We start from the raw sequence: 19,101 nt of genomic DNA, 5'->3' as shown, positions 1-19,101 counted from the left end.
AACAATTTGCAGCCCCGTTCACACCAACACCCCTTTTTACGCCAGTGGTTTGTTCCTCTCTCCAGCTGATCGGCCCAGGAATCCCCGGTGGTTCCGTCCGTCATCGGCTTTGACGGCTCCCGTGTTTTACTCTTGCTTAAGGCTGTTTTAATCCAACGGACTTTGTGGCCGCTCGTGTCGGCAAACAGCTCCACTCCCGTCGAAATTCGAAGAAAACGGACTATCTCGTCGGACCACCGCGTTTTGTACCAAAACCAGACAGGGGGGATCTGTAGCGAATTGAAAGGCCCTCGCTCCATCCCCGGATTCACCTGCTACACGGAGAGCCTCAACACGGAAGACCGACATGGGGGACACGGGAAGCGAGGGCAGCAAGCCCCCGAGCAACGTCAACGTCGTACCGCCTCGCTGCCCCTGCGGCTTCTGGGGGTAAGACCGGGAACCTCTCTAAACGTCTTGTTTGTGACTCTTTAATCTTACTGTCGACGGTTAGCTTAGCCGCGTAGCCATTAGCACTAGCAGCTCAAGCGGGGATGAGCTTGTTATGAGCCCCCTCCTCCTCTCCCCCCCCCCCTCCCTTCCCCATTGTTTTGTAGCATTAGCGGCGAGCTAACTCCAGCTGGCCTCGTTCGCTACCCCTCGAGACAACCTGGATGGATAATCCAGCTAATGTCACAGGTGTGAGAGGGCTCTTAACGCGGTTCAGTAAAAGTGTAAATGCACAGGCGAGGAAACTTTAAAGATGTGCGTTTCCCCCTCGACGAGTTTTTCTTATTAGACCCTCTCTTCACTGACTGTTTTGTACTGCGGAAGTACATCATGTTGAAGTATTTGAATGCGTCATGAACAGGTTCGGTTTTGTATACATTGCAGTACTGGTTCCTCTGTCCAAAAAATTGATTACTACATTGTCTAATGTTGTGAATCTGCGGGTAGCTTTCGTATATGATATCTTCATTAACAGTTTATTGACTTGAATGAACATTTTATTGATTTTAGACAGATTATAATAGAACCGAAGAGAACAGAACAAATGAGAATAGAGTAGAATGCCTTTATTGTCATGTTACAGGTGTGCAACAAACGAGTTAGTCCACAAATGTGTTCACAATTAAAATTTGAACAATTGCTAATAAGAGTTTTAATAATAGTAAATTGAATGCATATTGTAAATCAAGACCTCCGGTGTTGTTCGAGTGTTTCGAGTTGTACTATTTAAAACGTATGCTGGTATAACATCAACAAATGCTGTGGTTTTCACAAAGCCTTAAAAAAACGCTGTGAAAGTATTCTCATGAAATTAATGATCAAAGTAATAGGACCCTATGTCACCATATGTTGCCAATGGCTAACAAAGTTAAAACTTTTTTTGTGGTCTAGTGTGACAATTAGGACTATTAGTTGGACATGACTTATCTGCGATTGGCTAGCAACCAGTCCAGGGTGTCCCGCGCCTACTGCCTGAAGTCGACTGGGATGGGCACCAGCTGGCAAGCCTGCGACCTTAGTGAGGATAAGTGACTAAAAAATGGATAGAAGACTTGTTAGGGCAAATAATGTTTTCACCATAAAGGTTAAGACTGACTATAGATTTTCTTGTTTTATGTTTTGTTTCTCAAAAAGCAATGGGTCATTACATGAGGTATGTAATGACTGTTATTGAAGTGTAAACTGAAGTTATACATTGTCATTCTCAGATTTTTATGGCAGCTTTATTTTAGCAGTTAGAGAAAGAATATGAACAAAAACTATTGGGAAAATTACATGACATGAAAAATAATTTGCATGACATTGAGGCAAATAAGTATTTAATGCCCTAGCAAAACATGATCTAGGGCTGTGGCAAAAATCTTGTTGGCAAGCACAGCTGTTGTAGTTGCTTACTAGGTTTTCACACACATCATCACCAAATCCTGAAGGTTTTGAGGCTGGTGCTTGGAAACTCCAAGCCTCATCTCTCTCCCTAGATTTTCAATAGGATTAAGGTCAGGAGACTGGCAAGGCAAGGCCCTTCCATGACCTTGATGTGCTTCTTATGGAGTTACTCCTTTGTTTTTCTTAGTTGTATGTTTTGGGTAATTATCATGCTGCAATACCCATCCACGACCCATTTCCAGTGTCCTGGTGGAGGTTGTCATACATTAAGATGAAGCTAGGTCTGCGTTGTTCATGTAGGGGCACAATCACTGGATTAATGATGTTATTCATCAGGTATCACGGGCTTGTCACTGTATCATTCACAAAGTGGAGGGTAGTTTTGTACCAACTGGACCCCCCTGCCTACACTAAAATACTGACAGTGGCTGATGCATAGCGATCTTCCTGATATCTCCGGCCAATATTTCTGCTCAGCGTGAATCGACTATCATCAGAACAGCACTGAGGCCCACTGGTCCCTCGTCCAGCGTAAAGGTTCCCTGGCCCATGCAAAAAGATGATTCTTGTGCCTGGTGGTGCATTTAGGTATTGTGCAGGTTGTCTAGAACACAGACATTGCTGATGAAAATAGTTTTGGATGGTCTGGTGTGACATTTGGGTGCCTCTCACCTTCCTTATTCATCATCCGGTTTCTCAGGACATTGTTCTCAATGTATTGGTCATAAGCACAGGATGTGGCCAAAGGACGTCCACTTGTACGCCTTTCTGTGACTCTTCCAATCTATCGATATTTCTGTTGCAACCTGCTGACGACACTCCAATCTCAGTGGTCAGTTCCGCCTGAGAACGTTCTGTTTGAAGCATCACAATGGCAACGGCCTGTTGATCCATTGTTAAGTTTCCTCTTGGTCTCATGATGTCCAAATGTGAAAAGCATGACTCTTTAAACACCAAGTCCACAGTCTACAGTCTTGTAATTGAACAAGGACATTTATTGGTCAATTGAAGAATCAAACGCCTGCTGTGATTTTTACCGTCAAGCTCCTCGTTGGAGAACAGCAACTTGTGCAAAACTACTGGAATATTTAACGATGGACATGTGGATTCAAAAACTCACAGAATATCACATTAAGTTCATCTGTAAAGGTTTGAATGCATTTTGTGGTCGTCCTGAAATTTTACCCAAAAGCCAAATATCCCTTTCTTTTTGTGAGTAGTTTGTATAGTCAAGAAATTATCATCCTCCAAAGCAAAGTCTGGCTCCATAAAAAGTGATGGCTCTTACTGGATGAAAACTTGTGTAATTCCTCCATGGTTCATCTGGCTTTCATGCAAACAGAATGAGTGTGGTGGGAAGGCTTGTTGTCATTTCTTCTCATCATTTTCATTAGTAACATCGGTGGACCACCTACGGGAATGATTGGCCGTGCTGTGCTCATGCTTCCTTTGCCATAACAAGCATGTTGTCTACTTTCCTGCTTTTGTTTCCTTTCCTACCATGTGATGAATCTCATTTGATTACCTCCGGCTTTGCCATTAAAATGTTTGTGTTTTTATTCAGACAATAAATATATGTTGCGCTGAGTGTAGAAAAGAATGGAAGAGTTTCTCATTGTACAAAAATATTTGCAATATTTGCTTTTTCCATATTTAGCCCCAATTTTAATGCTGTTTTCCCAACAATCCCTCTTTTCTGTGTCATACCACTCACAAGAGTGACAGACCTCTCGTTTGCCGCAGCTGACCTCTTATTTTGAAACAGATGTAAAGGTGTGCTCCGAACAAATAGAATGTGACTGACCGTCACGCTCTGTGCACAGATGGTAAGGAGGGAGGTTGGACAGGAAATGATTTATCTCTCAGTGGAGAGCCAGAATCAACCGTTGTGTCTGATTTGTCGCTGAAATCGACAAAGCTTCAGTCATCCATCCAGACGTTTGATCAAAGGATTGAGAGGGTTTCAGAGTTCAATTAACAGTAAGGTATTTTCGACTGAAGTACACACAGGATAAATCAGCTTTAACTACAATCAAGTTAACGCTTTTTTGTTGTCTTTTTGTTGTCTTGCTGTTTTTTATTGTAGACAAATCCCAAATGAGTAAGTTTATCAGCCTGAAATATTGGATCATGCTTGAAAAGATATAGTCTATCGCCTTAGTTGTCAATCAACATTTATCAAAAAGGAAACCAAATTTGAACACATGCCATTTTAGTGACAACCTTTATTCTTCTCTCTTTCCCAGGTCCAGCAAAACAATGAATCTCTGCTCCAAATGTTTTGCAGGTTGGTTTTTGTTCTTTTTCTCTATCTTTGGTTTAGTCTTCACTGCTGTAACTTTTACAGTTGTCCCAAATCATGTTTACTGATCAGTTAGTCATGCTGCTGTTAAAAATAAAATAGCAAAATCTACTTTTTAGTGAGAAATCTTGTGTACCTGGGCTATCTCTCACTTCAACATACCTGTAGCATTATTTAAGCTTTACAACTTCTGGACCGATAGCCTACTGTTTTTACTACCTCTTTTAAACATGGCCTTAATTAATCAGTTTTGAAAACTTAAACCGATATGTTCTCTGGACCCCCATTTGTCTAATCATGGCCTGGTTCACTTGTTTTCTGGGTTTGGTGACAAAATGTTTGCAAGCTGAGCCCTTTGGCAATGTGAGTTCTTCTTCGGCCAACAGCAAGTGGCAGCACAAGGCAAAATTGGAGCCCGCTAAGAAGGATGAAAACTGATGCTCTTTTTTACTTATCATATTCTACAACACCGTAAAACACCAATATTAATCAAAATATTGTTTTTGACTAATATTATTGTAAAAACAAAATACTGGTCATTATGTTGTGGACTGTGTATCTAAGGTTTATCTTAAATGAGCTGTGACTGATTGAATGGACAGCAAATTTCAGGGGCACAATGAAAAATCTTTTATATTATTGTAAAAATGGAATATGCATAATCAAGCTTTACGAGAATTTAACCACTTATTATGCAGAATTTAGTAGGGCTGGAGCTATTGAGTGTATTTGGTATTCCAATATCCTGCAGAAATGTCAAGTATTTGGATTAAAATATATACATTTTTTTGCTTGGTGGAATACAATTACTGTACCTGTCAAAACCAAATTGACCAAATACAAAAAATCCACTTAATTATGAATGAATTTACATCACGCTGCTTTTATTTGCCTCCTCCAAATCTCTCCCCCAAGTTTTGGTTTATGAAACAAATATGCAGGCTGAAACAGCACGTTTGAGTCAGCATTGAGTTAAAAGGTGATCATTTAGAATGGCCACTGTCAGGCTGTCAGTGTTAACATGTGCACATTCATCTATATCTATCACCCCAGTCTATATGGAACATTGAGTGCTGCTAGCAATCAACTAATTTATGCCAGATGCAATTATGACCGAAGAGACCAGTAAACACTGGTAACAGGTTCAATATGTCATTGTGAGCATATTTAAGTAATTTTTTAGCGCTCAGAATTGGTGATTGAACAAGATTTTGGAACAGTGTTCTTATCTGGATTTCAAAGCAACAGTTGCAGTCAAAAGACTAGCTGTTATGCCTAGACATGCTGTGGTAAACAACTTCAAAATTAAAGTGTACCAACTTACCCAGGCATTTGTGTCCATTTATTATTTGGTAATGTACAATTAACTTTGAAGTTGCCCTTCTTACCGCGTTACCTGTTTGTTTTACTGTTTTGCCATGACCAATTTTTGTTGCAATTGGCTTGCCACTGCATGGTATTCAAGGGCAAAAAAACAACCACATACATTTTTTTTTAAACCGAGGCACTTAAATTACTTGGATTCATTTCATCCCTTCATTGTGGTTAGCAGAGCATTTTGTGGGCCATGTCAAAATCACCTACATCAAGTCAATTGATAAAAAGAAAACAATTAAAGACTACCTTCCAATAGCCTTCTGTTAGACTGGTGTGTGTGCTAATGTTTATCCCTTATAATAATTCTTAATTTTTTATGTTTTGCTAAATTTACATAATGACCAAGTGAGGACGCTTGTTACTCTTTATATTGATATTGAGTCTATAATATAAAGCCTTTTTTCTTCCAGACATTCAGAAGAAACAGCCAGATGGTGCCTCAAAAGCCTCTTCAAGCCCCAGCAGTAGCAGCAGTAGCAGTCAAGCAGACTTATTCTGCAGTGAAACAAACAAAGGCATCAGTCAGTCCTTCATAGCCCTGTCAGACACCTCTGATGATCCTTTGCCAGGAGATGCAGCAGTGACCTCTCTACCTGCTCAGGACGGTGAGTTTGTAGATGATGGGTGGACATTTCAAAACTGCATGCAGGTCTCGCCCCCTGAAATTAGAGACATGTGCTTCATAAAGAGATTGTTAAAAATGATAATTAACAAAATGACCACATATAAATTATATATTGCTGTCTGAGGCAGCCTTTTTGTACAAGACAGCTAGATAAAGCAGCAGCTGTCCATAATTTATTTGTCCTCAATGGGACTGATAGTGTGGATGAAAGCTCAGGGTTATCTACTTGGTGTGAAAGCTTAAAGAGGACACCTGCAATTGCCAGGGCATCTGTCACCGCTGTACTGTGTCAAGGTCATGTGCTAAGGCCCGTCCAGGATGAGATGACAAAAAGCATACAAAAAGAACATTTGGAGCTGTAAATATTTTCACTCTATCCTCATTTTTTGTTACACTCCCAGTTATTTGTAATTAGAGCTTCTGACTTAACACCCAAAACTTGTCCATTCAGTTAACACATATTGAATGAACTTAGTTACTTAGTGTACTTTACTTGAAAAACACTTCATAGTTCCTCAAAGGATGTAATATAACTAAGGGTAAAGATAACCCAGCACATGATCCAGCATGCCATTCAGTTCGAGTCTCTCCTGTCAATATTACACATAATATATTTGCATGTGTGCGCAGCCCTTTCTGCTCTCCTCAATATTTATAGTATTTATTGTTGAATTATTTATGATTCCAATGCCTTTTACAGGAAAATTCACTACACTATTTAAGTTTGTCGGTGAGAATAAAACTTACACGGCAGTAAACAGCATTTAGTCATTGTCACACATCTTTTCCCTACCTTATTGAGCTGCATCTCTGTTGCAGAAGTATGCAGCACAGACACAGCCTTCAGCTCACTCTCCACTCCTACAAAACGCTCCTTTGAATCAGGTATGCCTCTGCCAGACTGCAAAACATCTCACCCTGCTGCATTTCAAACAATTTGCTTGTGTTGAGCACAAGGGACCTGTCTAAAATGGAGAATTTAGTTTTGCAGACTTGCAGGCAGCAGTATTGTCAAGAAAAATTGTGTAGCATCATCTTACATTTTTGTATTTAAACTACATAAGTCTACAACAGATGTTCTGCAATTATAAAATGAGCTGCTATAAGTGACAGTGGGAACATTAGGCTTGTCTTAATGTGATGTAATGAGATGAGATGATGATGTAATTTGATATAATATCATTTCAAAATAAGCAATTTTGCCATCTTTGAATATCAGCTTCAATGCTTCTGTTGTATATTGCTGTATTAAAATGCAATATTCCACAAAAACACCATCCAAATGTTTGACCATTTCTTGTACTCCAGATAAGTTTGAGATGCTTTCGATTTGCCACAGAGTTTTACCAAGATAGATGAAAGCCAGGGAGGAAAGTCATGCGCTAACAAAATGCACGCGCACACACGCAACGGTGCGCTCGGATGTGTTCACACACTCATATTGATGGTGCGGAGCGGCAAAATCTGGCAGCTCAGCTTGGCCTAGTTCCCAGAGATTTATTGAGCGCTGATCTGCATTCGGCCCCGGCCAGAGGAAAAGTCTGCAGGATTGATGAGAAAAGTCGTGCTGACCGGTTAAACCGACTGCAGGTACATGCTGTTCCTGTGTCCTCTCGTGTTCTTTTAGCTTAAACAGGAGGCAAGCAGGAGAGGCTTGATTTTTGGCCATTATATCAAGTATACTGTATTTGGTGTACGGTGGTTGTCGACATAGCCAGGCACAATATCTAAATAAGTTTATGTTTACACCACATAAAACATTATCAGACAAAAAAAAAAAAAAAAAAAAAATATATATATATATATATATATATATATATATATATATTTTTTTTTTTTAATGGGATTTTTTTCTTTAAATGACATTTTTCTCAAATTGATTTGACAAATTTTACTAGAGTATGTAAAAACAATAATAATGCAATGGCCTTGGGACTTTTAAAGCAAAAATATTATTGGCAAAATGTGTTTGTCTTGCATAGAATAAATCCCCCCTAAAGCTGTTCAACTGCTCACAAAAATTCAGTTTTGATCCTTTGTTAAGATACTCTCAGATTGTAATTCTTTTTGGATCATTGGTGAAATGATAAGCAGCTTTTACTATGGAATTCCATCAATGTCCCCCATGTCCAATAGCTTCGAGGCGAACAACAAAGACAAAGGTGTTGATACACTGCCTTGATAATTTTAATTGACTGACTGATTAACAATTTAATATAATGCTCATTTGCTAGCTAAAATGTGCACAAACTCTTTGTCTCCAGTGACAACACACTATTCATTCGTTTCCAATGAGTAATTCATTATTCAGTCAGTCAGCACCAATTTGTTCCGTGCTCTGCTGAACATTTTTTATTTGAATGGATGACACAACAGACACTAAATTGAGGCACGATGTCCAAAGATTTGAATCTATAGTAATTTATTGATTACTGAAGTTATAATTGTCATATTGTGCACCTGAGTAGAATTTCAGGCCTCAACATTTCTTGATGCTTTAATATGTTGATTTTTGTTAGACCATTTCGCCATTGGCAAAATATTTAATGACTTAATGTCAGATTTGCACTTGGTATACTTCCTTTATTCCATCCTATTCATTGTGTGTCTGCAGCATCAGAGTCAGAAAGTGACTGTTCTCCTGAGAAGCGTGCAAGAGTCGGTGAAGGACCAGGGGCTGGGGAGTCGTCATCATCATCATCGTCGTCGTTGTCGTCATCTTGTTCTGCATCATCGCCATCCTCTGTTTCGTCTCGGAACGTGTCCAAACAGCGGAGCCGCAAGCGTTGTCATCGCTGCCAAACCAAACTGGAGCTGGTGCAACAAGAGCTGGGCTCCTGTCGCTGTGGTATGACAACACAATCGCATGAACACACTTTTAGAATACTCACCGAATCTTATCAGTTGGGCACGTATAAATATATGTACTGAAATGCATATGCAGCTGTCATTTTATTTTATGTCTTGTGCTCCAGCCTCAGTAAATATTTTGAACTGATTGGCTTGAAAACTGTAAATGTGCTTCAGCAACTTTCATGCCACCTAATACATTGCAGTTTAAAAGAACAAATAATGTTTCACATTTTGCAGCACCTCTTTTGGCAGAAACCTGTCTCAGCAGTAAACTGTGAGCAGAGTTGAGTTTAAAACTTGCGATATCCTTGCCTACACACCGAATGAACTTTATTTGGAATAATATGAAGCAGTGTCAGGTGTTTGCCAGTTTATATCAAGTCAAACTAACTTAATAAGTACTCCATATGAAGTAAGGTTGCTATTGGTCCGATACATACTCACCCATGCCCCCTCCACAAAAAACATGTCAGTGACGGGGGTAGGGGTCTGTTGATAGCATTATTGTTTAACTTTAAATGTGAAACCTAGGCTAATTACTAGCAATACTAATGCCGTTTAAACCAATAACTGTGCTTGCTAATCAACTTGGTTTGCATACAAGTGCACATACTTTAAAAAAAGTCACACTGTTTTAAAGACCATCTGTTTAAACCCCCTGAGTCATTTTTTAATTGGAAATTGCCTTAATTTTTTATTCATGGGACATCCATCTCTAATAGTCTCCCTTGTTTACTTTGAAAAGATGCAATTAGAGTGATTTCTGACCATTGAGGTAATTACTTTGCTAATGGTTCTGCTGGATACTTCACATTGCGAAAGCTTAGGCGTTTCACGCTTGATATTGTGTGTGTTAAAAAGGTTCTGGTGAACTTCTTTAATAAATTATATTGTTTAGATGTGAAGTATAACAGTGCATCCTCTAATGTTGTTGTCTTTTGGCTGGGGGAAATGTTCCGCGTCCATTCCCTTTGAGTGGCTTTTAATGTTACATAATGTTCTCCCTTTCTAGTCCATTGGTGCGCTGTGCAATCACGGTGTTTTTAATTGCATATCAAGCAGCTGTCAAACTGGGCTTTTTAATCACTGCTCACTGAATGCCAACACTGTTATTATGTGTATTAATGAATGAATTTTAGAAGATGACAACTAATAAGATTATTTATGTGTGGCAACACCCCAACAGTTTCTACAAGTGCTGTAGCCTGTATTTTTCTTGTCTGAGGGGGATGATTTAACTGTTTTTTAGTGCACGCAAAGTTCACATGACTAAACTCAGAAAACAGGTGAGCTGTGATTAGTACTTATCTGTTCCCTGAGCGACATTGATGTCATTTTCCATCGACAGCAAGTGACAAAATGGCCTCCTCTGAGATGATTTAAACTAAATTGAGAACAGAAAAGTTATTTTATTCACTACGTAATTTGTAAATTAATCAGTTGAACAATGGTTTATCAGAAGTTTTTCTGCCACATTTTGAAAAAAAAGAAACACATAGGAATTTAAACACGATTGCATAAATGCAATACAACTTTCAAAATATTTGAATTGACATGTTCCACTGTTCAGTTTTAGATCCTTTTTGCAGACTTTGCTGTTCTCTCGCAACAACGACGCTGAATGGCAAAATTCACAGCATGTGTTGGAACCATGAGTCTGTCAGTACCACTTGTACAAATCATCTAAACCGTGTCCCTTCTCCCACATCAAGGTTATGTCTTCTGTATGCTTCATCGGCTCCCGGAGCAACACGACTGTCTTTTTGATCACCTGGGTAGCGGGCGCCAGGAGGCCGTCCTCAAAATGGTCAAGTTGGACCGCAAGGTTGGTCGCTCCTGCCAGCGCATCGGCGAGGAATGCTCCTGAGCGCTGCCCAAGAGAAAATCTCTACACAAAAGCCCTAGCAGGGATCCCACCCCTCCGCTCCCCCCCTTTTTTTTTTTTGTACAGCCTATACATTTAAAAGGATGCTCGCTCTCTTTAAATCCCATTTATCCACACTCATCCCAGACTTTTTGTGCTTCTGTCAGCTTGATTGTATCCCTGCTGCTAAACACAACCCCAGTTCACAAATAAGAACCAGAGAGCGCAAAAGGACTTTGGGATTTTTCAATTCTTTTTTTCTCCCCGACTTCACACATGTGAGTGGATTAACAACTGAGCAAAAGCGTTAAAAGGACAAGCACGCTTGATTCACAGATTTGTCCAGGAAGTCAGTTGATGATGATACCTCAAGTAAAAGAAAATACAAAGATGAAGAGGACAATGAAAGTTTTTCATCTCGTTACCTCAACAAGAAATCATCCACAACTGCTCCTGTGACCCAAGCAAGACATTCAGCCATGGGACTCAGTGTCTTAGTCACCTCTAATAATTGCTACCAAACTGGTCATAATCCACCTCAGGATATGGAAGCATCCTCCCTCCAAGCTCCTCCCTGTTTTTCAATCCAGGATTGATTGATTGATTGTTCCGGCAGGACATCCAATGTGCAACTCTTGAGTTTGACTCGAATGCCATCTGGCTGCCCCGGGTCGAAATCTGTCCTAATCACATTTGGATTTTTATTTTTGACTGACCAAAACTTAACATTTGTTTTTGTCCAATGAAAATCATGCATCATTTTTGTGTTTCAGTCAAAAGGAAAGGAAAAAAAGAAAACTATATGAAGATGCATGCTTTTCTTTGGACAATGATTTTTTTTTTTTTTTTTAACCTTACAGTCTCCTTATGGTAAAGACCTTCCCATCATGTCTGACACTCATAGGTTTAATACTTGTGTGTTTCATGACAGCCTGCATTGTACATCCTCCTCAACGTTTTGACACTTTTGTAAATACGCACATTGCCGTTTGATTTTGCGCTACATGGACTAAAGCTGAGCTGTTGGGATTCAGTGGTTCCTCTTTTTAAGGTGTTGGTGGTGGTTCAGCTCGTTCTCGTTTTTTTTTTTCTTTTTTTCTGGTAATTGTTTTAAAGGACTTCACTAGCAGGGTTTTGGGGTTTTTCTTTCTTCAACTTTTAGGTACTTAACCAGTCCTCGACATTGGCCAGTGTTTTGATTTATAGCTAATCACGTTGACAACTTTCTGATATATTTTATTTTTTGCTCTCTGCTGCCTCTAGAAAAGCAGCTGAGTAACAAATTATCCTGGTTAAAAAATGAGAAAATTTTAATTTTGACCTTTTGAACAAAAATGTATTGAATATTGCGTACCATGAAGAAACATATTTAACCTTTTTTTTCTGCCTTTTCATGTTAACTTACACCTAAGTGTAGAGTTTTTGTGTTATAATATGGTATTGGGGGATAAAAAAAAATTACAAAATTGTTATATATATTTTTCTTTCTATTTCTTTACGTTTTCCTTTCCTCCTGCTTTTTTTTCCTTTTAATGAGAATAAAAAAGATGAGATAGTTTTTCTGACTACTTCTTGAATCTTTAGTATGACATTTCACAAATTGTAGCCTGCAACTTTTCAGCAAAATTAAAATTTTAAGATTCTATGTACTAGGCCTTGGCGATATATCGAATTTTTCGATTAATTCAAATTTTTTGTTATGGACAATTGTAAAAATAATAAAATCAATATTTTCCTCCCCTGTTGCCGCGACATGTTTTGCCCTCACGATTTTCCGTAGCGTTTGCTTTCCTCTTGTTTCCGTCACGCTTGCAAAACACAAAGTTAAGCGCAACATGGCTGAGACTCTAAAGTGAAGCTTGTAAAACAGGAGTTGTCAGTGGTGTGGAAGTATTTTGTGTTTGCAGCGACTCAAGTAACTTCACGCTGCAACGTAAAAGGCAGCAGCACAACAAACATATTTTGGCAACTAAAACGGAGGCACCCACCCGATTATGTAGAAGGTCAAGCTTTGCCCAGGGGAACAAGACTGCATCAAATCAACAAACTCCCGCTAAAAAGCAGCTTGCTGTGGCGGAGTCATTTACACAAGGAAGCACGCATTCATGCATTCTTCAAGCCAGAGGCTGTGGATGAGCATGTCTTCTTTGCAGGGGGTCAACGAGCACACACCTCGGGTTATGCATAGAAGGAAATAGATTTGAATTTCTTTGAATTGTCATACATTGGCTCAATGTATTGATGGTTCATGGGGCTTCATCTCACCAGTAGTATGTAGTTTCACTTTATAGTGCAATTACTGCAAGTGCAAACACTCTAAAACGGATGCAAACTACCGAATTTGAGGAATTTAAAATCATTTTAAGCCTTGTAAGTGGCATGATATGACATATTTTGCATTCAAATTGCTATGGAAACACATGGAAAAAAATTGTTCCGTTTTGATGTTTGCGGTTATAAGTCGACTCCCATAATGTAGGGTTGAAAATGAAGAAAAAAAAAACCTCGACTTGTACTCAGAGAAATACGGTAATTGTTGTCACTGCACATAGATAGATTTTCAGATACGTTTTGTGATAAATGAATCACTTTCTGACCGACAAATTTCATGTGGCACACCTGATCTCTTTCGGCAAATTCTGGCGCCTCGGCTCAGCGGTGGATAGTTGTTCCCGAATTTCTATATTTTGCATAGAACAGCATTTACTCTTTTTCAACACGTTTTCCCTGTATGTGTCCTATGGCTGCGTGCCATCTCCTGCATCCCGGCCAATTCATTATAGTGATGTCAGCATGTGTTTACAGCTCACAAAGGGAGCGGCTATAAAGGCGCTCTCATCTACTTAACCAATATGTTTATGTGCGGCCGCGCCTGTGTTTGCTAATGGAGAATTTAAACTAAAGAGTCTTCTGACAGCAGCATCGAGCCTTGGCGGGGCAAGCTGCATTAATTCATGTAGTGGGGGGAAAAAACAGGAACAGGAAATGTTGACCTGATCAAAAGGCAACTTCCAAGGATGGAGTTGGACCACTTCCAGCGCCACTGCAATTCAGAGTCCTACTTGACCCGAAGAGAGATGGACCTACTGGAAGCTGGCACCTACTTATGAAGTAGGTTAGGTAAAGGCATGCCTAATTAAAGCTAAAGTTGCAGTTGTAAAAAGGTAACTTCAGCTCTGAAGTCTGACCTCGCATGTATTTTAAATCACTAACTCGCTGAGCATGTTAGGTACTGTGCAATCTGTTAACATGCCCGCAGGTCCATAAACAAAGAGCAACTCGGCTTCTACCGAGCAAATATCATACCTACCAATATTTTTTTTTCATAATACAGTACAAACAACACTTCCAGTGACATTTAAACAGCAAATATATACCAAGATTAGTGTTTTATATATCATAATTTCACTCTGTTAAAACTTATTGTCTGCATCTTTCCTTTTAGGCCTGTCACTATTGAATCTTTTTAAAATTGGCTTATCAATTATTCCATCGAATAATGGAGTAATCGCACTGAGCCTCGCCAATGTCTTCTTTTTTTTAACTTTACCAATGGTAAATGTTTTTAGTCAACCACTTTTTCAAGTCCACCCATTCTGTTTTGTAAACCCATTGATCCTCATAAGGGTGCAGGCTTGCTGGTGCCTATCACAAATGGCATCGGGTACTAGGTGGGGAACACCCTGAACTGGTTGCCGGCCAGTTGCAGGGACAACAGACGAACAACCATTCATGCACCCAAACTCGCCTAAGGACAATTAAGTATGTCTAATACACCTGCCATACATGTTTTTTTGTTGGAGTGTGGGAGGAAGCTGGAATGCCTGGAGAGAACCCATGCAGGCCCAGGGGGAGCATGCAAACTCTACACAGGAAGGCAGGAGCGAGGTGGAGTTGAACTCGGGTCCCTTTAACTGTGAGGCAGAGGTGCTATTCACTGCGCCACCAAGCCGTCCCTTTTAAAACTTGACTTACCCGATTTGGTCAACTTCCCCCCTCCCAGTCCTAGTTCCATAGCAACCCCTCCTGTGATGTCAATCATAAAACTACAGTACATGATGAAAACAAGTTGGGCAGGTGACCCGATACTTTTGTCAATCTAGGTTATGATCTCCAGTAAATGACAAAGTGGAGTTAATACTGTAAGCCAGTATGTATCCGTCACAGGCTTTCTTCCAGGCAGTTGAATTGCGTTATCTTTTTCCTCGACATTTATTGAGCAGATAGTGGGTGTTTGACTATTTGTGTGTAATATCATCCGATACATTCAGCCACTTAGCCTCAGGTTGTATTTCACACATTCATTAGGGAAATGTGTGAGTGTACATGCCACAGCTTCGAAAAGGTTGCTAATGTGGAGATGATTAGTTTGAAGTCGAAACAAAAACACTCTTTGCTTTTGAATTCAAGATGGCTCTGTGACTCGCCCACTGCAACCTTCAAACCAGTCTCTGTAGAATCCATGCAAGAACCTTCCTGGTCCTGAATGATCTCCATCATGAGATGTTGTTTTGTTTTTCTAAATAAAAGTTCTATTTCTGTTGAATGCAATCTAATGCAAAATGCGTCTGGTGTGTGAACATGCATTCTTGTTCCTGATATGTGAACTTGGCATCAGTGATCCTTAAATACCCATAATGTAACTTGCTCCATACTGCTCATCAGGCCCGCTTGTGACATTTGGTCAGGTTCAGGAGAAAATTAGCCCACACTATGGAAGAGCCAACCCCAGCAACAGCAAGCCATTACTGTCAACTGAACGCGTTTTTCTCCATTTGACCTTTAAGAAAGAAGATGACATGTCTCTCGCTCCTTCTTCTGGATGACTTACTTGAAGAGGACGAGTGAACAGATAGAAAAGGTTCTGATGAGACCTGCTGATGGATTCAACTGTGAGGAATGTGTCACATCCAGTATTTCTGTGATGCACACTATGGCCTGTCCTTTCTCTAAAACACACACTAACCTACACATGTTTTCCATATTCAGCCCTTAATGTAAACATCCAACAGTCAACAAAAACAGGAATAGCATATTTTGCAACGGAATCACTAACACAATTTAGCAATTACAGAAGTTGTTTCAATTAATTTGCTCTTAATTTGAAATTGAACCGATCCTACAATGTCATTAAAAAGCATCAAATTAAAATTGCTGATACCTGCAAGTACTTTTGAATTTTCCCGCCCTGCCTGTGGTTGTGACGTCATGCGGTGCTCGTGTTAGTTCATTCACACAGTCGTACCGAGGAGTTAGTATTTCTCTGAAGTGGTTTCTACTTGGAAGAGGTTGCCCCTGATGCCCACTGAAAACATTTTGCGTGCCCCTGCTCGCTGCAATGACCATAAACAAAGATCTTTATCCAGCTATTTATCCATAAAAAATTATACCTTAATATACCTCAAATTGTATCATTGTAACATGAACAAAAGAAAATGCAATTTAATAAACTGTTAACAAATGTTAACTTTACTTTTTACATGATTTATACGGGTTAAAGTTTTGTCTGAAACAGAAAAAAAAAAAAAAAAAAATATATATATATATATATATATATATATATATATATATATATATATATATATATATATATATATTTTACCTCAAAACATTTTTGACCAGCAGAACTTTTTGATGTTTAAAAAATATTATATCAATAAACAATAATTGTAAATTCATTTGAAACACTAACACAGGAGCACCAATATCTATAAAGATATTAACCTGAAGAAAAAAAAAAAAGTATAAAACATTGTGCTGATTTGTTTATAAATCACATTAAAAATTGATGTGAATTAGTTAAAAAAAAAAAAAAGACAGCTATTCAAAAACTCCCATATAGATATTGACAATGAAAGCACCACTGCAATTACAATTTACAGAGCAACAACAAAAACGGTTCCTCGGGGCCATCCGACAAATTTATTTTCTGCATAATGTACAGTAGCTTTAAAGTACTCTATTGGCAAACCTGTAACTGATTTTTTTTTTTTTTTTAGTTTTTTTGTTTTTCTTCTGATACACTCTGCATCGAACGTAATAGACTTCGAGACATCACCTGACTTTTATCATCGATACTGCCAGGATAACTTATCAAAATATGAAATCAAGTAGTTGCAATAAATGCTGTGTTGTCACATTATCTGCATGATGTCCTCAGATAATGTGACATTATTATCTGATTTTTGCTCGGGCAGTTTTTGGAGGGCACTTCCACAGCAATAAAGCTCATTAAATTGATCGAGATATGGACGGGAAGGATCGGATTGAAGAAAAGCTCATCTGTCAGGAAGTGCTGACAATACAATCACAGTGGCCCCGCCCATTTTGTTTCATGATTCCATTACTTGGGCTATGATAAAATTTCCCCTATGACACCTGGCACCACCACATTTGCACAAGGCAGAAACATCAATTCCGCCTAGCGCCCCTGCATGGTGTCTCATTTCTAATTTGTGTTGCGTAGCAGACAATTTGCGCACGCCTATGCTGTTTGTGTGCGGACATGAGAGAGTAGGAAGGAATTAGGCAAGAGAAAATGTCTTTATCTGGAGGGATCTTTGACAACTCCGTGGAGATTGGCTTTCACCAGGGCGCTGATCCAATTCATGTACATAGTATGTGTGGGAAGGAGTCCTTGTTACTTATTTCAGTTAAACTATAAACTACACTTTACAATCTGATGGGCTGGATCGAATCGGCAGATATTTGATCGGTTGTAACGTCATAATTTGGATATCGATCAGTGATGCCATCTTAGGCGGGTCACTTGGAAAATAGGTATTTTTTTTTATCTCAATTAAGTTTTTAAAGATGTTGTTGATCAGATCCCCCAAAATAAAACTATAGGGCAACCACAAACTTGTTTACTCGAAACTAAAACATAATACAATTATACAACTATAGTCAGATTTTTATTCAGCCCACTGCACGTCCGCCTCATAATTGAGAGGTTCCTGGTTTGATTCCCGCCTGTATGGACTTTGCATGTTCTCCCCATGCCTGCATGCTTGGGTTTTCTTTGGGTAGTTTGGTTTCCTTCCACAATCCCCAAAACATGCACGATAGGTGAAATGGACACTGCAAATTGCCCTTAGATGTGTTTGTGAGGGGACACGCCCAACTAGGTAATGCAATCAGGCATGTTACTTTTGTAGTGGTGTAGCTTTTTGTTAAATTGAAGTTGGTGCGTTATCTAATCCGGTCCACCTTGTAGTCTGAAAAATACAGTACTTTTTCCCCATGCATTTCAATGATTAATTATAATGCAAATGTTGGCTTTTCTTGGCCTGGGCTGGTCTCAATGTCCTGCAAATAGCAGGGGTGAACTCTATAGTCAATACCCAAGTTAAATATATTGATAATTTTTTCCATTTTGTGATTGACCTTGTGATCAGTTATTGTTTTTTGTTAGGTAATTTGCTTCACAATCCTGATCATATAAAGTCTACAATAAATTAAGTAAAATCCAGTTCTTTCTTTCTAGAGTTGTGGTTTGAAAATAATTGTCAATACAATGAAAATGTACACTTCATCTCATAAATTTATAATGAGCATAGGACAAGGTTTGGAAAATGACGACTTCCAACAAGCAGTTAAACACTTCTTACATGCACCAAAGATTTGATGTGCAGTATTGCTTTTTGTTTTCTCAAGTGTGTCCCCATTTGGGCTAAGGGTGTGCTGGTGCCTCCCAAGAGGCAGCATTTTTACTCTATACAGGGCATCAGCGAATCACAGGTGAGGGGGGACCAGAACCAGAAATGGATCCCATTCTTTTCACTTTTACCTCAAGTACATGCTTACAATTTTCCTTGACCTCTTTCTGGCCTCTGAGACATATCTGATACTATTTCTTTGCATGAGATTTCTTGTTTGGAAAACCAATTGAACATAGATCTGATTTTTCAACAACCTTCACTCCCTAAATATTTCTCCGTGAAGCCAAATTGGTAATAGAACAAATCCATCAAAAGAAAGCGACGTCTCAACAGAACACCACGTGTGGAAGAAAACTCAGAAAATATTAAACACTGAGTTGAATTAGTTTTAGAGCTATGAATGACTCCGCATCCTTTGTCTGTAAGGAATAAATAAATAGTCTATGAAAGAGGACAACAAGTAATTCAAAGCCACTAGGCTTCCCACTGGATTCATCTCCTGTTCACGAGAAAATCCTAATTGGCCACAGAGATGTGGCGCTGT

At 39.2% G+C, this 19,101-nt stretch overlaps 1 protein-coding gene across 2 annotated transcripts; it reads left to right on the top strand.

Moving 5' to 3' along the window:
• The first annotated feature begins 53 nt into the window (after positions 1–53).
• On the top strand, positions 54–12,454 carry zfand3 (zinc finger, AN1-type domain 3). Of its 2 annotated transcripts, none has more exons than XM_088413867.1 (6): positions 54–429; positions 4,122–4,162; positions 5,965–6,159; positions 6,999–7,064; positions 8,794–9,027; positions 10,745–12,454. In XM_088413867.1, exons 1-6 carry the CDS (start codon positions 347–349, stop codon positions 10,897–10,899), a joined length of 774 nt encoding a protein of 257 aa, XP_088269993.1. In that variant the 5' UTR covers positions 54–346; the 3' UTR covers positions 10,900–12,454. The 2 variants fall into 2 exon arrangements, with proteins under 2 accessions (XP_088269993.1, XP_088269994.1); XM_088413868.1 differs by lacking the exon at positions 54–429 and adding an exon at positions 602–678.
• The last annotated feature ends 6,647 nt before the right edge of the window (positions 12,455–19,101 follow it).

The sequence above is a fragment of the Hippichthys cyanospilos genome, chromosome 4 (assembly GCF_059441005.1).
Source record: "Hippichthys cyanospilos isolate Australia breed blue-spotted pipefish chromosome 4, RoL_Hcya_1.0, whole genome shotgun sequence".
Taxonomy (NCBI): domain Eukaryota; kingdom Metazoa; phylum Chordata; class Actinopteri; order Syngnathiformes; family Syngnathidae; genus Hippichthys; species Hippichthys cyanospilos.
This window is presented reverse-complemented; position numbering and strand designations above follow the sequence as displayed.